The 18,837-nt window shown below is 39.2% G+C and overlaps 1 protein-coding gene across 1 annotated transcript in view; it reads left to right on the plus strand.

Moving 5' to 3' along the window:
* LOC124804706 (dmX-like protein 2) overlaps window positions 1-18,837 on the plus strand; it is a 327,684-nt gene that overhangs the window by 305,803 nt on the left and 3,044 nt on the right. The window contains exon 57 of the mRNA XM_047264965.1: window positions 14,359-14,576. Within this exon, the coding sequence (XP_047120921.1) occupies window positions 14,359-14,576 (218 nt within the window). The remainder of the gene's footprint in view (window positions 1-14,358; window positions 14,577-18,837) is intronic.

Genomic DNA, 18,837 nt, shown 5'->3' on the forward strand with positions numbered 1-18,837 from the left:
GAAATGTGACAACTATTGAGGAATCCCACTGCTTAATGTCTGCTATAAGATCCTGTCCAATTGCCTCATACATAGAATTCAGCCAGTGGCAGAATCGGTGTTTGGGGAGTACCAGGGAGGTTTCTGGCCAGGACGGTCAACAGTAGATCACATCTTCAGTCTCCGGCAGCTCACTGAGAAACTGGGTGAATATGATAAAGATTTGCATATTTTATTCATTGATTTTAAGAAGAGCCTGCTCAACTGTTTAAGGGAGTTTGGCATAGCCGAGAAACTCATCAGTCTGATAAAGATCTGTCTGAACGAAACATGTGCAAAGGTGAAGATGGGAAATTGCGTAACTGAGGAGTTTGAAATTGTCACAGGACTCAGGCAAGGAGATGGGTTGTCCCCTATCCTGTTCAACTTTGCCCTGGAGAAGATCGTACGCGAGACCTTCCAAGAGAACGAAGGGATTGAAATCGAAGGAAAGAGACTGGCATACGTAGCCTATGCAGACGACATCTGTTTACTCTCTAGGTTGGAAGAGGAGTTGGAGCAAATGACCAAAGCACTAAAGGAGGCTGCCAGCAAATTTGGGGTAAACATAAACGAAGCCAAGACAGAGTACCTCGTTATGACACATGGTCATTGTCACACTGCTGATCATCTACAATCACTACAGGTTGGGGACCAAGCCTACAAGAGAGTGCAAGAATTCAAATACCTAGGGGCACTTTTCACTGAGAACTTGTCATGTGAAGCAGAGATCAATGCCAGAATACAAGCAGGTAACTGATCTTACCACAGCCTAGCACAACTGCTTCGGTCCAAATATCTCTCCAGACAGTTCAAGATTTGACTGTACAAAACCCTGATCCAGCCTGTTGTTCTATATGACTGTGAGACATGGAGTAACCGGAAACAGGACTTCCATAAGCTCCTTGTTTTTGAGAGAAACGTGCTTCGGAAGATCTTCGATCCGGTTCTGGATGCAGATACAGGGGAATGGAGGATCAAATACAACCAAGAGCTTGAGAAACTATACTAGCAGCCCAACATAGCAGGAACTCTCAAAGCCAAACGAATGCAGCCATGTGGCCCGGATGGAGGATCACAGATGGCCTCGGAAGCTCCTGGATTTCTCACCTACAGGAAAGAGACAGCCAGGGAGACCCAAGAAGCGTTGGAGGGATGGACTCCATGAAGGTTTAAACCAAGTGTCAATAGATGTGGACGAATGGCGGATAGCAACAATGGACAGATTACAGTGGAGGAGGAAATTCGTAGATGCGTGCGGTCCACTGGGCCTGATCACATAGTAGTAGTAGTAGTAGTAGTATGGATGATGGTACCATTAGTGGTGTTGGCAGTGGTGGTGGGATGATAATTCATCATCATCATTATTATTGGAAATAGTGGCATCACAGATGACTGACTAACATAGTAAAAAAGCACATAAAGATAAAAATTAATGTAAATTACATCTTTTTGTTCATTTTATTTCTTGTTTTATTATCAAAATGTAGACAATCAATAAATGACATAAGTGTAGAATAGGTATAATGTTAGTTTTTTTGGCAGATACTTATATCAGTAAAAGGGTTTGCAATTTTGATTTGCCAGGATATGTTAAAAATAAAATTTCCTCAAGGATCCATTTAAGAACAGAGTGGGAGCAGGGTTGGGGGGGGGGGGGGCTGTGGTTCGTCTCATATTTAGTGTCATGTAGTACTTAGACAAATACATTGTAATAGGTGTCACCTTTCCATTTTCATTTTGAATGGAGATGAATCCCAGGAAGCTTAACAGACATGCAGTTGTTGTCATCATCTTTCGTATGTAAATGGGAGGAAAGATTTATACATTTTTCGTGATTAATAAGAAACAATTATTGAGTGTGAAGTCTGACTTCTGTGAGATGATCCCTACTTTGCTGCTTAACTGTTCCTAAACCTTTTTCAGCTATTACAGATTTAGTGCCATCTGCATCTGAATCCCAGGTAATACTACTATGATACTGAAAAGATCTAGGTGGAATTCAATACAGTAGTACAAAGAGTACTCTGCAGTTAGTTGAGACATCAGGCAGTTGTCTCTCTCTCTCTTTTGCAAGCACACACACACACACACACACACACACACACACTGGCTGTAATGTCACAGCTGTCTACATGTATTTTAGTGGCTAACCATTTTTTTGCCCAATGGCCAAGATCAACATTGACCACCTAGTGCCAGAACATGCTGAGCATTACATGTTCGTTAACGGCTACACTACACGTTTGTTAACGGCTACTTCATAACCCATACCGTCTTGATCATTCCCTTTGATCCTTGCCCTTAACATAATCTTTTCTAAATAACATAGAAGTAACTGTCTTTATGAGACATCCCTCCATCTTGCAATCCTCCTAGCCTTAAACTCCCCTAGCCCCAGTCCCAAAACTGCCTACATCCCTCTCCACATGCCATTCCCTTCCCCCACTTCATCGCATCAGTTTACATCCTGCAGTTTGCCTCTTCCTCTGTTCTATCTCACTGTCCCAATACGTTCCTACACTTAGTTGTGTACCATCTGCAGTTCCCCTGCCTGTTCCCAGGTGAGTTCACCAGTGGCACATTCCAGTCCTATTCACTTGTGGCCTGTCCTTCCCAGCTGTTGGGCATCCATCACTTGACCGTTCTCTCCCTCTCCCTGCCTCACTAATTCTCTCATCATTCCTTAAATGGTTAACTCACTGGACTCACAATCGGCAGGATGATGGTTCAAATCCCTAGCCAGCCATTCACATTTTGATTTTCCATGATTTCCCTAAATCTCTTACAGCAAAGCTGGATGATTCCTTCAAAATGGCATGGCCAGGCCAGTTTCCTTCCCTAATCCAGCTTGTGCTCCATTTCTGATGACCCTACTGTTGACAGGATATTAAACCTTCCTTCCCTCAAGTACTCTACCTGACACAACTTCTCACCCCAACTAGACCGCAGAGCTGGGACATTATAGTCAGCCAGGCAATTGTCCAAGAGTACAGATACATTTTCAGTCCTGTTTACATGCCTGTTGGCAGCTCAACACCACAGCTATACGGTAAGAGGTTATCTCCACTCCTTGCATTATTTGCATAATACTAAGCAAGTCATTTATGTACATAATGTGAAGAGAAAAGGTGAAAGCACAGTCTTCTGTGGTATAATGTATGTGACATCCAAAACATTTGATTTCCTGTTGTTGAACTTTACAGTTTTGCATATCTTAGGTATGACCTGATAGAGAGAATTTTGGTGTGCTGAGTCTCTAAAACTCTGTCCATAGTGATATACAGGGTGGTCCATTGATAGTGACCGGGCCAAATATCTCACAAAATAAGCATCAAACGAAAAAACTACAAAGAACGAAACTCATCTAGCTTGAAGGGGGAAACCAGATGGCGCTATGGTTGGCCCGCTAGATGGTACTGCCATAGGTCAAACGGTTACCAACTGGGTCGTTTAAAATAGGAACCTCCATTTTTTATTACATATTCGTGTAGTACGTAAAGAAATATGAATGTTTTAGTTGGACCACTTTTTTCGCTTTGTGATAGATGGTGCTGTAATAGACACAAACGTGTAAGTACGTGGTATCACGTAACATTCCACCAGTGCGGACGGTATTTGCTTCGTGATACATTACCTGTGTTAAAATGGACCGTTTACCAATTGTGGAAAAGGCCGATATCATGTTGATGTATGGCTATTGTGATCAAAATGCCCAACGGGCGTGTGCTATGTATGCTGCTCGGTATCCTGGACATCATCATCCAAGTGTTCGAACCATTCGCTGGATAGTTATGTTATTTAAGGAAACAGGAAGTGTTCAGACGCATGTGAAATGTCAGCCACAACCTGCAACAAATAATGATGCCCAACTAGGTGTTTTAGCTGCTGTCGCAGCTAATCCACACATCAGTAGCAGACAAATTGCGCAAGAATCAGGAATCTCAAAAACATTGAGAATGCTACATCAACATCGATTGCACCCATACCATATTTCTATGCACCAGGAATTGCATGGTGACGACTTTGACCACTGGGCACAAGAGAAATTACGGGACAATGACAGGTTTTTTGTACGCGTTCTATTTAGCAATGAAGTGTCATTTACCAACAGCGGTAATGTAAACCGGCACAATATGCTCTATTGGGCAACGGAAAACCCATGATGGCTGCGACAAGTGGAACGTCAGCGACCTTGGCGGGTTATTGTATGGTGCGGCATAGTGGGAGGAAGGATAATTGGCCCCCATTTTATCGATGGCAGTCGAAATGGTGCAATGTATGCTGATTTCCTACATAATGTTCTACCGATGTTACTACAAGATGTTTCATTGCATGACAGAATGGCAATGTACTTCCAACATGATCATTGCATGACAGAATGGCAATGTACTTCCAACATGATGGATGTCCGCCACATAGCTCGCATGCGGTTGAAGCAGTATTGAATAGCATATATCATGACAGGTGTATTGGTCGTCGAAGCACCATACCATGTTCACCGGATCTGACGTTCCCTGATTTCTTTCTGTGGGGAAAGTTGGAGGATATTTGCTATCGTGATCCACCGACAACGCCTGACAACATGCGTCAGCGCATTGTCAGTGCGTGTGCGATCATTACGGAAGGCAAACTACTCGCTGATGAGAGGAATGTCGCTACACGTATTGCCAAATGCATTGAGGTTGACGGACATCAATTTGAGCATTTATTGCATTAATGTTGTATTTACAGGTAATCACGCTGTAACAGCATGTGTTCTCAGAAATGATAAGTTCACAAAGGTACATGTATCACATTAGAACAACTGAAATAAAATGCTCAAACATACCTACGTTCTGTATTTTAATTTAAAAAACCTACCTGATACCAACTGTTCGTCTAAAATTGTGAGCCATATGTTTGTGACTATTACAGCGCCATTTATCACAAAGCAAAAAAAGTGGTCCAACTAAAACATTCATATTTCTTTACATACTACATGAATATGTAATAAAAAATGGAGGTTCCTATTTTAAAAAAACGCAGTTGATATCCATTTGACCTATAGCAGCGCCATCTAGCGGGCCAACCATAGCGCCATCTTGTTTCCCCCTTCAAGCTAGACAAGTTTCGTTCTTTGTAGTTTTTTCATTTGATGCTTATTTCGTGAGATATTTGGCCCGGTCATGATCAATTGACCACCCTGTACAAATATGGTTTTTCAGGAGGAATAGTAAACATTTTAGGTGATGGTAATATAGACTTAATTCAAATAAAACATTACACATTACATTTGTCCAATTTGTAAACTGTTACAGAAATACAGCTGTTACAATGTAAACCAAACAAATACTTGCAGAAAGTATTAATCAATATTCGTAATCCCAATGATCAATTCATCTCTCAAGCTTGCTTTTTCTTTGTAGACTTCACATATCAATCATCTCCAAAGACAAAAATCTAAAGTGGTAAGATCAGAGTACCTTAGTGGCTAAAAATACTTAGCCATTTCTGCCAATCCACCTTCCAGGGATAGTTAAGTTTAGATAATGTGACAAATTGTACGGGGACCTTGTCATACTGGAAGAACATACCCATCCTATCAAGGATAGAAGCTGTGCATATGTGATGTTCACCATATTCTTGTATGTTGAACACCAAAACTACTACTTCCAAAACCTTACCCCCCATCAAAGACAGTAATTATAATGCTGACAAAAGTAGTTCATTCATATTGTACATTCATTCAATCTTTTTCAAAGGTTTCAGTAGTAGTAGTAATAATACTACTATTACTAATATTAATAATAATAATAATAACAAAAAATAATAATAATAAGCAAATGTAATTTTTAACAACAACAGTTTTCAAAATTAATAATTATATAAAGACATATAATAATTTCACATTAATTCTAAATTAATATCATTTGAGTGTGATCACTATATATATATATATATATATATATATATATATATATATATAATGGTGTTACAAAAAGGTACGGCCAAACTTTCAGGAAACATTCCTCACACACTAAGAAAGAAAATATGTTATGTGGACTTGTGTCGGGAAACGCTTACTTTCCATGTTAGAGCTCATTTTATTACTTCTCTTCAAATCACATTAATCATGGAATGGAAACACACAGCAACTGAACGTACCAGCGTGACTTCAAACACTTTGTTACAGGAAATGTTCAAAATGTCCTCCGTTAGCGAGGATACATGCATCCACCCTCCATCGCATGGAATCCCTGATGCGCTGATGCGGCCCTGGAGAATGGTGTATTGTATCACAGCTGTCCACAATACGAGCACAAAGAGTCTCTACATTTGGTACCGGGGTTGCGTAGACAAGAGCTTTCAAATGCCTCCATAAATGAAAGTCAAGAGGGTTGAGGTCAGGAGAGCGTGGAGGCCATGGAATTAGTCCGCCTCTACCAATCCATCGGTCACCGAATCTGTTGTTGAGAAGCGTACGAACACTTCGACTGAAATGTGCAGGAGCTCCATCATGCATAAACCACATGTTGTATCATACTTGTAAAGGCACATGTTCTAGCAGAACAGGTAGATTTGTTGTTGTTGTGGTCTTCAGTCCTGAGACTGGTTTGATGCAGCTCTCCATGCTACTCTATCCTGTGCAAGCTTCATCATCTCCCAGTACCTACTGCAACCTACATCCTTCTGAATCTGCTTAGTGTATTCATCGCTTGGTCTCCCTCTACGATTTTTACCCTCCACGCTGCCCTCCAATGCTACATTTGTGATCCCTTGATGCCTCAAAACATGTCCTACCAACCGATCCCTTCTTCTAGTCAAGTTGTGCCACAAACTTCTCTTCTCCCCAATCCTATTCAGTACCTCCTCATTACTCACGTGATCTACCCACCTTATCTTCAGAATTCTTCTGTAGCACCACATTTCAAAAGCTTCTATTCTCTTCTTGTCCAAACTAGTTATCATCCATGTTTCACTTCCATACATGGCTACACTCCATACAAATACTTTCAGAAACGACTTCCTGACACTTAAATCTATACTCGATGTTAACAAATTTCTCTTCTTCAGAAACGATTTCCTTGCCATTGCCAGTCTACATTTTATTTCCTGTCTACTTCGACCATAATCAGTTTTTAGCATCATCAGTGTTTGTGAACAGTTGCTTCAGAGGCAAAAACGTTAGAGTATCCCCCATGAAATCATGATAACGTGCTCCATTGAGCGTAGGTGGAAGAACATGGGACCCAATCAAGACATCACGAACAATGCCTGCCCAAACGTTCACAGAAAATCTGTACTGATGACGTGATTGCACAATTGTGTGCGGATTCTCATCAGCCCACACATGTTGATTGTAAAATTTCCAATTTGATCACATTGGAATGAAGCCTCATCCATAAAGAGAACATTTGCACTGAAATGAGGATTGACACATTGTTCGATGAACCATTCACAGAAGTGTACCCGTGGAGGCCATTCAACTGCTGATAGTGCCTGCACAAGCTGTACATGGTATGGAAACAACTGGTTCTCCCGTAGCACTCTCCATACAGTGACGTGGTCAATGTTACCTTCTACAGCAGCAACTTCTCTGACGCTGACATTAGGGTTATCGTCAACTGCACGAAGACTTGCCTCATCTATTTCAGGTGTCCTCATCATTCTAGGTCTTCCCCAGTCACGAGTCATAGGCTGGAATGTTCCGTGCTCCCTGAGACGCCGATCAATTGCTTCGAACGTGTTCCTGTCGGGACACCTTCGTGGAAATCTGTCTCGATACAAACGTACCGTGCCACGGCTATTGCCCCGTGCTAATCCATACATCAAATGGGCATCTGCTAACTCCGCTTTTATAAACATTGCACTGACTGCAAAACCACGTTCGTGATGAACACTAACCTGTTGATGCTATGTACTGATGTGCTTGATGCTAGTACTGTAGAGCAATGAGTCGCATGTCAACACAAGCACCGAAGTCAACATTACCTTTCTTCAATTGGGCCAACTGGCGGTGAATCAAGCAAGTACAGTACATACTGACGAAACTAAAATGAGCTCTAACATGGAAATTAAGCGTTTCCGGACACATGACCACATAACATCATTTCTTTATTTGTGTGTGAGGGATGCTTCCTGAAAGTTTGGCCGTACCTTTTTGTAACACCATATATATGTTTTTAGATATATTTTTCCCATGTGGAATGTTTCCCTCTATTAATATATATATGAATATAATAGAGGGAAACATTCCACGTGGGAAAAATATATCTAAAAACAAAGATGATGTGACTTACCAAACAAAAGCGCTGGCATGTTGATAGACACACAAACAACCACAACCATACACACAAAATTCAAGCTTTCGCAACAAACTGTTGCCTCATCAGGAAAGAGGGAAGGAGAGGGAAAGATGAAAGGATGTGGGTTTTAAGGGAGAGGGTAAGGAGTCATTCCAATCCCGGGAGCGGAAAGACTTACCTTAGGGGGAAAAAAGGACGGGTATACACTCGCACACACACACATATCCATCCACACATATACAGACACAAGCAGACATATTTAAAGACAAAGAGTTTGGGCAGAGATGTCAGTCGAGGCAGAAGAGCAGATGCAAAGATGTTGTTGAATGACAGGTGAGGTATGAGTGGCGGCAACTTGAAATTAGCGGAGATTGAGGCCTGGTGGATAACGGGAAGAGAGGATATCTTCAATATATCCTCTCTTCCCGTTATCCACCAGGCCTCAATCTCCGCTAATTTCAAGTTGCCGCCACTCATACCTCACCTGTCATTCAACAACATCTTTGCCTCTGCTCTTCTGCCTCGACTGACATCTCTGCCAAAACTCTTTGTCTTTAAATATGTCTGCTTGTGTCTGTATATGTGTGGATGGATATGTGTGTGTGTGCGAGTGTATACCCGTCCTTTTTTCCCCCTAAGGTAAGTCTTTCCGCTCCCGGGATTGGAATGACTCCTTACCCTCTCCCTTAAAACCCACATCCTTTCGTCTTTCCCTCTCCTTCCCTCTTTCCTGATGAGGCAACAGTTTGTTGCGAAAGCTTGAATTTTGTGTGTATGGTTGTGGTTGTTTGTGTGTCTGTTGACCTGCCAGCACTTTCATTTGGTAAGTCATATCATCTTTGTTTTTTTTATATATATATATATATATATATATATATATATATATATATATATATATATATATATATATATATATATATATATATATATATATATATATATATATATGAATTTTATATAAATAATATTCAGGTTACAAATGTAGACGTAAAAAATTAATTGTGTGTGGTGTACATTAATTTATCAGGTCATGTATGAAACTAGTGCTTCTTTCTGCTTAGTAGAGAGTGAAAGTGTAGCATTGACCAATTTGATTGCAGTGTGGCATCTTCAAAAAACTCAGTATTTTGACAGGTGGACACATCATCATTTTCAGGGAAAAAATGCAGTCAAGAGAACACTGTGCAAGTAAGTTTAAACTGTGGATATGTGGGGCTACGCCAATCGAGAGCTATAATATGGCATTTTTAGAAAGACATCACATACATTGCAGACAACTGTAGTCCAATTAAAATTGCTTGATAGTTGACATCTGTCACTTGCCGCTAATATTTGTCACATCCACTGCCAGTTACCACTCAGTTATAAGCAATGTACAAACACGGCAGGTCCCTTTACAAATGCTGTTAATGTGCAACACGGAGCAATATGGGAAGTGTCCCCCACGAGATGTGACGGAGTTACTCTATCAACAGCTAATTTTGAGTGACCGATGACTGAACTGCGGCAGATGACAGGTATTATAGCCCTGAATTTAAAAAACTCGTGTCCTAAACTAACCACAACCTTGGGATGTGCAATGTATCTGAGAAAACAGCATCAACAATCTCCAGCAGAACTAAAATCATGATTGTTTTGTTCATGGCCTTTAAGGTTAAACTCTACAAGCAAATGGAAAACAGAAAAATTTCACCACACAGCAAAATTTCAGTTTTAGCAGTAAAAACAAACTTTAATTTCTCAGTGCCATTAGTTACCTGAAACCATCCTCACAACTGGCTACACAGAATGTCACGTTACCAAGCGATGGGCAGTCCTGGATGCTCTTGGTTGTAGACTCTAGGTGGTACAAGCAGATTCCAAACAGAAAAACATGATAGGAAGAAAAATAAGAGCAAATAGTCAATATGATGATGAAAATGATAGGGCAAAGTATTGGAAATAAAAAAAATACTTTTAAACCAGTTAATTGATTAAAAATTATCATTAAAGTCTTCCGATTAAATTTACAAAGTGTACAACTTTGCTTCTACCATTTGCCGATATGTGGCAACAATGGTAAGTAGTGGTTGAAAGAATGTCAGGCAGTTAGCTTGGACCTGGGTCAACATAACCTCGGTCAACATAACCTCATTCAAACATTAGTCGATTTGTGTCTGCATCATAAAGTTGTTCTTGATTGAAAATATCAGTTTACAAGCCTAATTCTTGTCATTTGCAGGAGGTGTTAATGTTTTGTTTCAATATGAATAACAGCGGCTGAGCCTCATCAAATGCTCTCAAGTATGTATGGTAAGGACGCTATTAGTGAAAGAATGTGTCGTGAGTGGTTTCAACGCTTCAAGAACAGTGATTGTAACATCGTAGACTGGCATAGTGGTGGAAGAGAGAAAGTTTTCGAAGATGCAGAATTGGAGACATTGCTGAGTGAAGACTCACATCAAATTCAAGAAGCATTGGTACGATTAGTGTGAGTGACACAGCAAGCCATTTCAAAATGTCTCAAGGTTATGAGTATGACTCAGAAAGAAGGAACTTGGGACCCATGTGAGCTGGAACCAAGAGACCTTGAACAGCATTTGTGTATTTGTGAACAGTTGCTTCAGAGGCAAAAACGGAAGGGATTTCTGCATCACTTTGTGACCAGGGACAAAAAATGGGTACATTACGATAACTCTAAATGCAAAAAATCATGGGGATATCTCGACCATGCTTCCACATCCACGGCTGAACCGAATATTCACGGCTCCAAGGTCATGCTCTGAATTTGGTGGGACCAGCTCGGCGTCGTGTACTATGAGGTGTTAAAACCAAGTGAAACAATCACAGGTGCTCGTTATTGAACACAGTGTGTTCGAGCAGAGCATTAAAAAACAAACGGCCGCAGCAATACCGTGAGAGGCACGAAAAAGTGATTTTGCAGCATGACAAAGCTTGACCCCACATTGCAAAAGAGGTCAAAACATACTTGGAAATGTTAAAATGGGAAGCCCTACCCCCATCCGCCGTATTCTCCAGACATTTCTCCCTTCTGACTATCACTTGTTTAGATCAATGGAGCATGGCCTGGCTGACCAACACTTCTGATCTCATGAAGAAGTCACAAATTGGATCGCTTCAAAAGATGAACAATTTTTTTGGCGTGGGATTCGTACACTGCTCAAAAGATGGGGGAAAGTAGTGGCCAGTGATGGAAAATACTTTAAATGATACATGTGTAACCAACTTGTTTCATTAAAGTCTCAAATGTCGGGGAAAAAAGAATGGAAGCAAAGTTGTACACCTTGTAGAAAAATAAAAAAAGTTCACTGCACTTGATGAGATGTGAACGTTGGTCCTTCTACACATCAAGTTTATATGCCACGCAATTACACTGCTAAAAACAGTTGAATTTATGAAGCTGGTGTCCCAATCACAATAATTGACAGCCTTCACACAATGTTGTACGGAGCTTATCTAGTGTAATAACTGTACAAATGATGCTGAATCACGTCTTGCATAGGATCCAGTAGTGTTTGGTTAGTTCTATGTATTAAGTGTGTATATTCATTACTACAGTGTGTGTGTGTGTGTGTGTGTGTGTGTGTGTGTGTGTGTGTGTGTGTGAGAGGGGGAGGGGGGGGGGGGAGTGTTGGAGTGGTCATCGTGTATGGTGAAATACGTAATAAAAGGGCCAGACCCAGAATCCAAGAAGCAAACATATTCAGAAAGAAACTTAGACAAACCATTGGAAGTCAATTAATTGTTGCGGCAGTTCAGCAGTAGTGAACAGTTCGGGGATGACATTGAGCACTCTGGAAGAAACCAGCTGCAATGCATAAAATATCAACTACCAAGTAATTTTAATCGCACTGTAGAGTCAGCACACAGCCGAAGATAATCAACATGTGATGTTATCAATAGTGAATATTAATTATAAACAGGAGAGTGAGCACTAAATGTGTCCTCCTGTTGTTTGACCAGGTAGAGAATAGGGTTCCAAGCAGAATCCAAGCAAAAACTTCTGCCTGCTTCCTTAATGACACTATCTAGATAGCTAAAAATGCACGTCAGAATCTCTGTGTTATATTCCATAGAATAACCAATACTAAGCCAATGTTATGCTTAGCAGATTTGCTAGAGTGTGTAAGCACATGTGGCACTTGCACTCCATATGTTGGTACTCCATGGTTGTGACTGTGTGACCAATGAATGTCATGCCACAACTGCAAGGGATGCAGCAGATGCCCTCCTTATACAAACCAAGGTTGTCCTTTACTGGCCCTAATGTTAGATGGTGATTGAAAAGCACACTTTACACCATGTTTCCACATAATATGACCAACCACGATGGAATGCTATCTGCATTAGCAAAAAGTCCTTTTATGGTGCCATGTTATTTTCATTACTTGCCTGATTCATAGTTGATTGATAGCACGATGTGTGTCTGATCTATGTTTTGGTATAACCATTCTTGTGAAAGAAGAGTCTGAGATTATGTGGGCACTATGAAGCAAGGTATGAAGCACACCTCCATGCTGAGCCAGTTGGTGACAACTCTCAGCCTGAAGACGCAAATGCTCATTTTTGTTTGTGTAATGGCACCACTTGTTTGCAGTATTGATTGCATTGTTTTTCTGCATTGCTTATTGTGGTTCTTAACTCTTGTAGCCCCATCTACGCAGGGTTTAAATTTTCTTGCACAGTGCTCTCTCATTGCATTTGTGTATTGAAAACCTGTCAAAACATCTGCAGTTGTCAAAGATCTCATCTGACTGTTTTCTAGTAAGTTGTTTAAATATTTTATAAGCCAGGAGAAACACAGGTTTCACTAAGAATGTTATTTACAGACAGCTGTTAACAGAGTTGAGCTGCACTCAGTACTCTGCTACTTTTGTAATCAGTACTCAATTACTTTTGAAAGAATGAATATTAGAAAGATTTGGTAGTAATTAGTATGATGTGGTTTGTTACCTTTTTGTGTAGAGGCGTAACATCTGTCATGTTTAAGTATGAAAGGAAACAACCATTAGCAAATACCCACTTTATCTGTGAATCCAAGGAATATGCTTTTATATCAACAATATTTTTTTTAACACAAAAGCAAATAGACCATAAATGTCCTTTGATTTTGAATGACTTAAGTGTTATTGTTGTAGTGTTGCTTACTTAAGCATTTTCCATTTAAAGGTATGAAATGCATCTTTAGAATTTTGTAGGAAGCTATTAGCATCATTTGATTTTTGTTGTCATATTTGTGTTTTTATTCAACTGTGCCAAAGTCACTGACATCACAAGCAGTAGTTAAGGGTTTAGTCAATTACCTTTCTAACCCCCCCCCCCCCCCCCTCCACTCCAACAAAAAAAATCTGTGTGTGTGTGTGTGTGTGTGAGTGAGAGAGAGAGAGAGAGAGAGAGAGAGAGAGAGAGAGAGAGAGAGAGAGAGAGTTTCATCCTAATATTCTTAGTTCCACAATTTTTTTCAGCTTCCATTTCTCTTAAACCATCTTTACTTCTCACTGTGTACTTCTACACTCTCTGGAGCTCAGTGCCTACCAGATACTGTCTTTGATCTGCTGTTATGATGCCTCTCCCGTTGTCTTTCTCCCCCTTTATCACAACAGATTGGTTCCTTTCAGCCTTATGTCTGAGTGATCTGCCTCTCCTTTCTACCCTTCTCCAACTTACCACTTTCTTTCATATCTGAGGAGGGAACAAATAGTTCCAAAAGCTGGGACACCTTTTTGTCTCTCTCTCAGCAATACTTTGAATTTCTCTTTCTGAAGGTAAGTGTGGCCACCCATTCTGTATCTTTGTAATTTTATAGTTTCCTTAATTGAAGTTTCCCTTTAATACATACTCACTGATTTACTCACCATAGTGTTAATGTGATTACTTTTGTACCCTCATTTTAGTTTATTGGTTACATTATTGTTTTCAAGTTGTATGTGTGTTCTTTGAGTGGCTATAAAGTTGAAACTATTTTCTGTTTGTGTTTCATACTCCTCTAAACATCTTTCCTGTATTGCTTAAAATTCAGTATACTACTGTACATAAAAGAATTTTGTTGCAGCATTTTCCATTCATGATCAAGGAGCCTCAAGTCTTGTCTATGCACCGCAACACCAGTTAATTATTTCTGCTGGAAAGAAGGGTGATGTAGCCATTCTGGATGTTCGACAGCGACAAGTGAGACATCGTTTTGTAGCCCATGAATCGCCCATAAAGTGCCTTGCAATTGATCCCAGTGAAGAGTTTTTTGTGACTGGTTCAGCAGATGGAGACATTAAGGTTAGCTGTTGCAGTAAACATATTGTTGCTAATGTTGCAAAGTACTCATTTGTAAATAAGACTGTCCTCTCCTCCTCCCACCCCAACCCCCTCTCTCTTCTTCCCTCCTATTTTTCATGTCGTGTCTACTGAGGGTGCTGCAAAGGCAAATAGCCAGTCTTCAAAAACTAAAGCAAACATTTGTTAAACCATGTTGCTATTGTTGATGAAGACTAAGGAACTCTGTGTACACCAACATACAGAAATAGTTGCAACGATGCATTGACTTCAAAAGAAGACCATGTTTGTAACTTTTTTTAAATGCATACTTGTAAGGTTCAGATAATAAGTGACATTCTTCATTGTATTCATAAGATTTTTTTTATTTGCTCTCCATTATTGATGACTGTTGTAATTGTTTTAGTCAGCTTAGTGCAACCTACTACATACAGTGATTGTAATATGTATTCAGATAGCTTAAATATTACAGCTTCTGTAGGATGAGTCACATTGAAGCTAACAAGCAAATATGTGGCAGCAAATGAGAATTCTCTCTGATGTAAATGCTAGGCACACAGGCACAAACAGCATACAGTTGTACGCAGTTCACATTCACATTTGTTTGCTTGTGTTCTGTTGGTTTTCAGTTTTCCAGTGAACCATCCAAGGGATATTCTATGTTAACTCACCTAGGCCTCGCTGCTCGACCACCACAGATTTCTAGAATGGCATTTTCACTCTGCAGCATAGTATGCGTTGATATGAAACCTCTTAGCAGATTAAAACTGTGTGCCAGGCCAAGACTCGAACTGGAGACCTTTGGCTTTCACCACAAATTTCAACGTATTTTACGTGAACATTCACACATGTCCCCAATGAACATTGGAAAGTTTAATGTTCATCGAAGCAATACTGCCCAAGATACAGTCACTTGTTTGACTCCATGAATGATTTTGCACAGTGCAAGCATGAACTTCTGGTGACTATGAGCTGTTATATTTTGGGTAATATTTTTGTTGAAAGAACTGGAACTTGGCAGTCTTGTACAACAGTGTGTTCTCTTAAGACTAACAAGGAAAAAAATGTACTAGCCACATTCAGCCAAAAATTTTAGACATTATCTCCCGAAAAAACCGGTTCCTGAAAAAACTTGGAAGTTTGGCTTCATATAACCCAGGGACTAAAGTGTCGAAGAGTGTGAAACTTGGCATGCAGTAACCTGACTAGACAAAGTTCTCAAATATAAAGTTTCTTTGTGCACCACTTTACAACACTAAATAAAGTAAGTGCAAAGACAAAGATTATGTAAAAATGAAAAAAATTTGGAATTTTTGACATGATTCTGAAAATGACTGTTCTGCAAAATTCTCCAAATTTGGCTTTTTATAAATACTGTGGTTTTAACTGTCTAAAAAGACTGTTTGATTACCAAACATGGACTAACAATGCTGGATAATTTGAATCAAATTTTGGTGCGAATAGCGCATCATGAAGAAATGTTAACTTTGGATTCTTATGTCTCGTATAGTAAACGCATGCTGAAAATGACACTTAATACGCAATAGCTCAGTGGCACAAGGATGTGGAATACAAAATTTCATTCACTTATTATTTTCCAATAATCTGCAAATTCATCAGAAGTATGACAATTTTTATGAGACAGTGAAAATAGTAAATATTCGACACTTTTTTTTTAAAATACCATTTTCTGTCTCAGGATCAAAACCCCTCTCATTCAGAACAAGATGTTTTAAGCTGACCTGACCCCCCCCCCCCCCCCCCCTCCTCCTCCGTCCCAAACAGTGGCGTAAAATTCCATTTGCGCTAACAATGTTACATAAGTCGAGGCAAACTAAGTGGAAAACTTGCACTGTGAATAAAGTTTTCACTTTAGTTTCTTATATCTCATTGATTCAAGGCTTGACAAACATGAAGCTTTGTACACAACAACTTAGTAACATAAGGTTTTCATTGTAAAATATTCACGTACTGCTTTCTAAATTTCTACAAAATCATGTCAAACATGATTTCTTTAGAAAATCTGTGTTTTCCATAATTGATTTGATACTAATCATAGTTGGAAAGAGCATACTGTCATGCATTCAAAATAAAATAGTGTTCGATTTTCCAATGTGCACCAACAGTACCTGAAAATGAAGGATGAATTTGAGGGAATGTACCACAACAAAATGCTATGTTGCAGCAACCTGTTGCCCATGTTTTATTACATGTGGTTTTTATTTGAAACTGACAAGTAATGTCGCACTATATTGCATTGGTCCATGGTGAAATTCCCACTACTGGTTTGAGACCGTGAAACGGTAACATCACCATAGGGGTCATACCCAATAGCTGTGGAATACCAGCCACAGGCAAGGTGGGTGGGTAGTACTTATCTGCTTACAAAATAATACACTAAGTACCTTTATTTTGATTCTCAAATCCATAGGAGTATGTCGTGTAGGTGGTAAGCAAAAAGTAATATCACTTCTGATTTTAAACTTCTCGACATTGCAGTTACATTGTTCAAAATTTTTGAGCCACTTTCTGCTGTTTGTTTTCTGGAAATTGATACTGTCAGTAAGATAACAATTATTAAATGAACAGAGAATGTGGAAATCAGCTATTGTTTTGGAACCTAATAAGCATCCTGGCTTTCGAGCCAATAAAATAAATGAGCTGGACCTTGAGGATGGATATATTTTATCAGTGCATATATCAATAATGTTGCAATGTTGAGAATTTAAAATCAAAATTGAAATTACTATTTGCTTGCTGCCTGTGACCTACAGATTTGATGACTGGAGATAACATACTGAGCAAATGGCTTTGTGAGCAGACAGGTACCACCACAAGCCTTTAGAACCTAAATTAAGAAACTGAGCTATGTGCTTGGGTACCTGAAGGAAGAAACCCATCCATGGCTGGTATTGCACAGTTATCGGGCTTGACGTCTGTGGCAATGGAGTTACTAGTTCCTGTTCTTGAACCAGTGGTGACAATGTCACCATGGATCAGTGCAATATAGTGAGATATTGCTGTCGGTTTAAAAATAAAAAACACATGCAACGAAACACGGGCAACAGGTTGCTGCATTGAAGCCTATTGCCTTGGGCCTGCTCAAAATTCTCTCTCATTTTCAGGTATTGTAAGCACCCACTGGAAAATCTGAATGCTTGAAACATGCTCTTTACAAATGTGATTAGTCTGAAGTCAGTTATGGAAAACATATTTTCTAAAAGCAAATTGAATGTGATATATTTTTGTAATTTTTATTAAAAACAAGTTTGAGCTGGTTTTGTAGAAATTTAGAGATAAGAATGTAAATAATTTATTTATATTGGAAACACATTACTAAGTTGTTGTTGTCCAAAATTTTATGTTTATTATGACTTCAGACAATGACATATAAAAAGCCAAAGTGAAAACTTTATTCACAGTACAATTTTTCCACCTAGATTGCCTCAATTCAAGTAGCACTGTTATCCCGTGTTAAAAATTTTACCCATTTTTCTGGGGGGTGGGGGGTCTTAAAATTCATTATTTCAAATGAGAGTGGTTTTTAAGGTTTGATAGAAAACACCAAGAGTAAAAAAGTGTCAAATATATACTATTTTTACCTTCTTGCAGAAATAACCATGTTTTAAACGAATTTGCAGACTTCTGGAAAATAGTAGATGAATGAAATTTTGTATTCCACGTCCTTGTACTACCAAATACTGTGTATTAAGTTTCATGTTCAGCGTTTGTGTAGTTTACTCAATTAGATATAAGAATCCAAAGTTAACATTTTTGCATGCCGTGATTTTCATGCCCAAATTTGATTCAAATTATCTAGCATTGTTTGTCCATGTTGGATAATCAAATACAGTTAAAACTGTGGTATTTATAGTGAACCCAGTGTGGAGAGTTTTACAGAACACAGTTCTTTGCAAAATCATGTTGACAATTCCACATTTTTTACTTTTTTTACTCAATTTTAACCTTTGCATTTAATTTATTTAGTGTTGGAAAGTGGTAAACAAAGAAACTTTATATTTGAGAACCTAGTCTTGCTAGGTTACTACGTACCTAGTTTCATGTTCTTCATACCTTTAGTCCCCGAGATATATAAAGCCAAACTTCAAAATTTTTTCACAATTTTGTCTAAAGTTTTCTGGCTGAATATAGCTCATAAAATTCTTTTCATTGTTAGTCACAAGAGAACACATGCAGTTGTACAAGATGGCCAAATTTCATTTCTTTCAACAAATTGTTGTCCAAAATATAACAGCTCAAAGCC

The sequence above is a fragment of the Schistocerca piceifrons genome, chromosome 7 (genome assembly GCF_021461385.2).
Source record: "Schistocerca piceifrons isolate TAMUIC-IGC-003096 chromosome 7, iqSchPice1.1, whole genome shotgun sequence".
In the NCBI taxonomy this organism is placed as follows: domain Eukaryota; kingdom Metazoa; phylum Arthropoda; class Insecta; order Orthoptera; family Acrididae; genus Schistocerca; species Schistocerca piceifrons.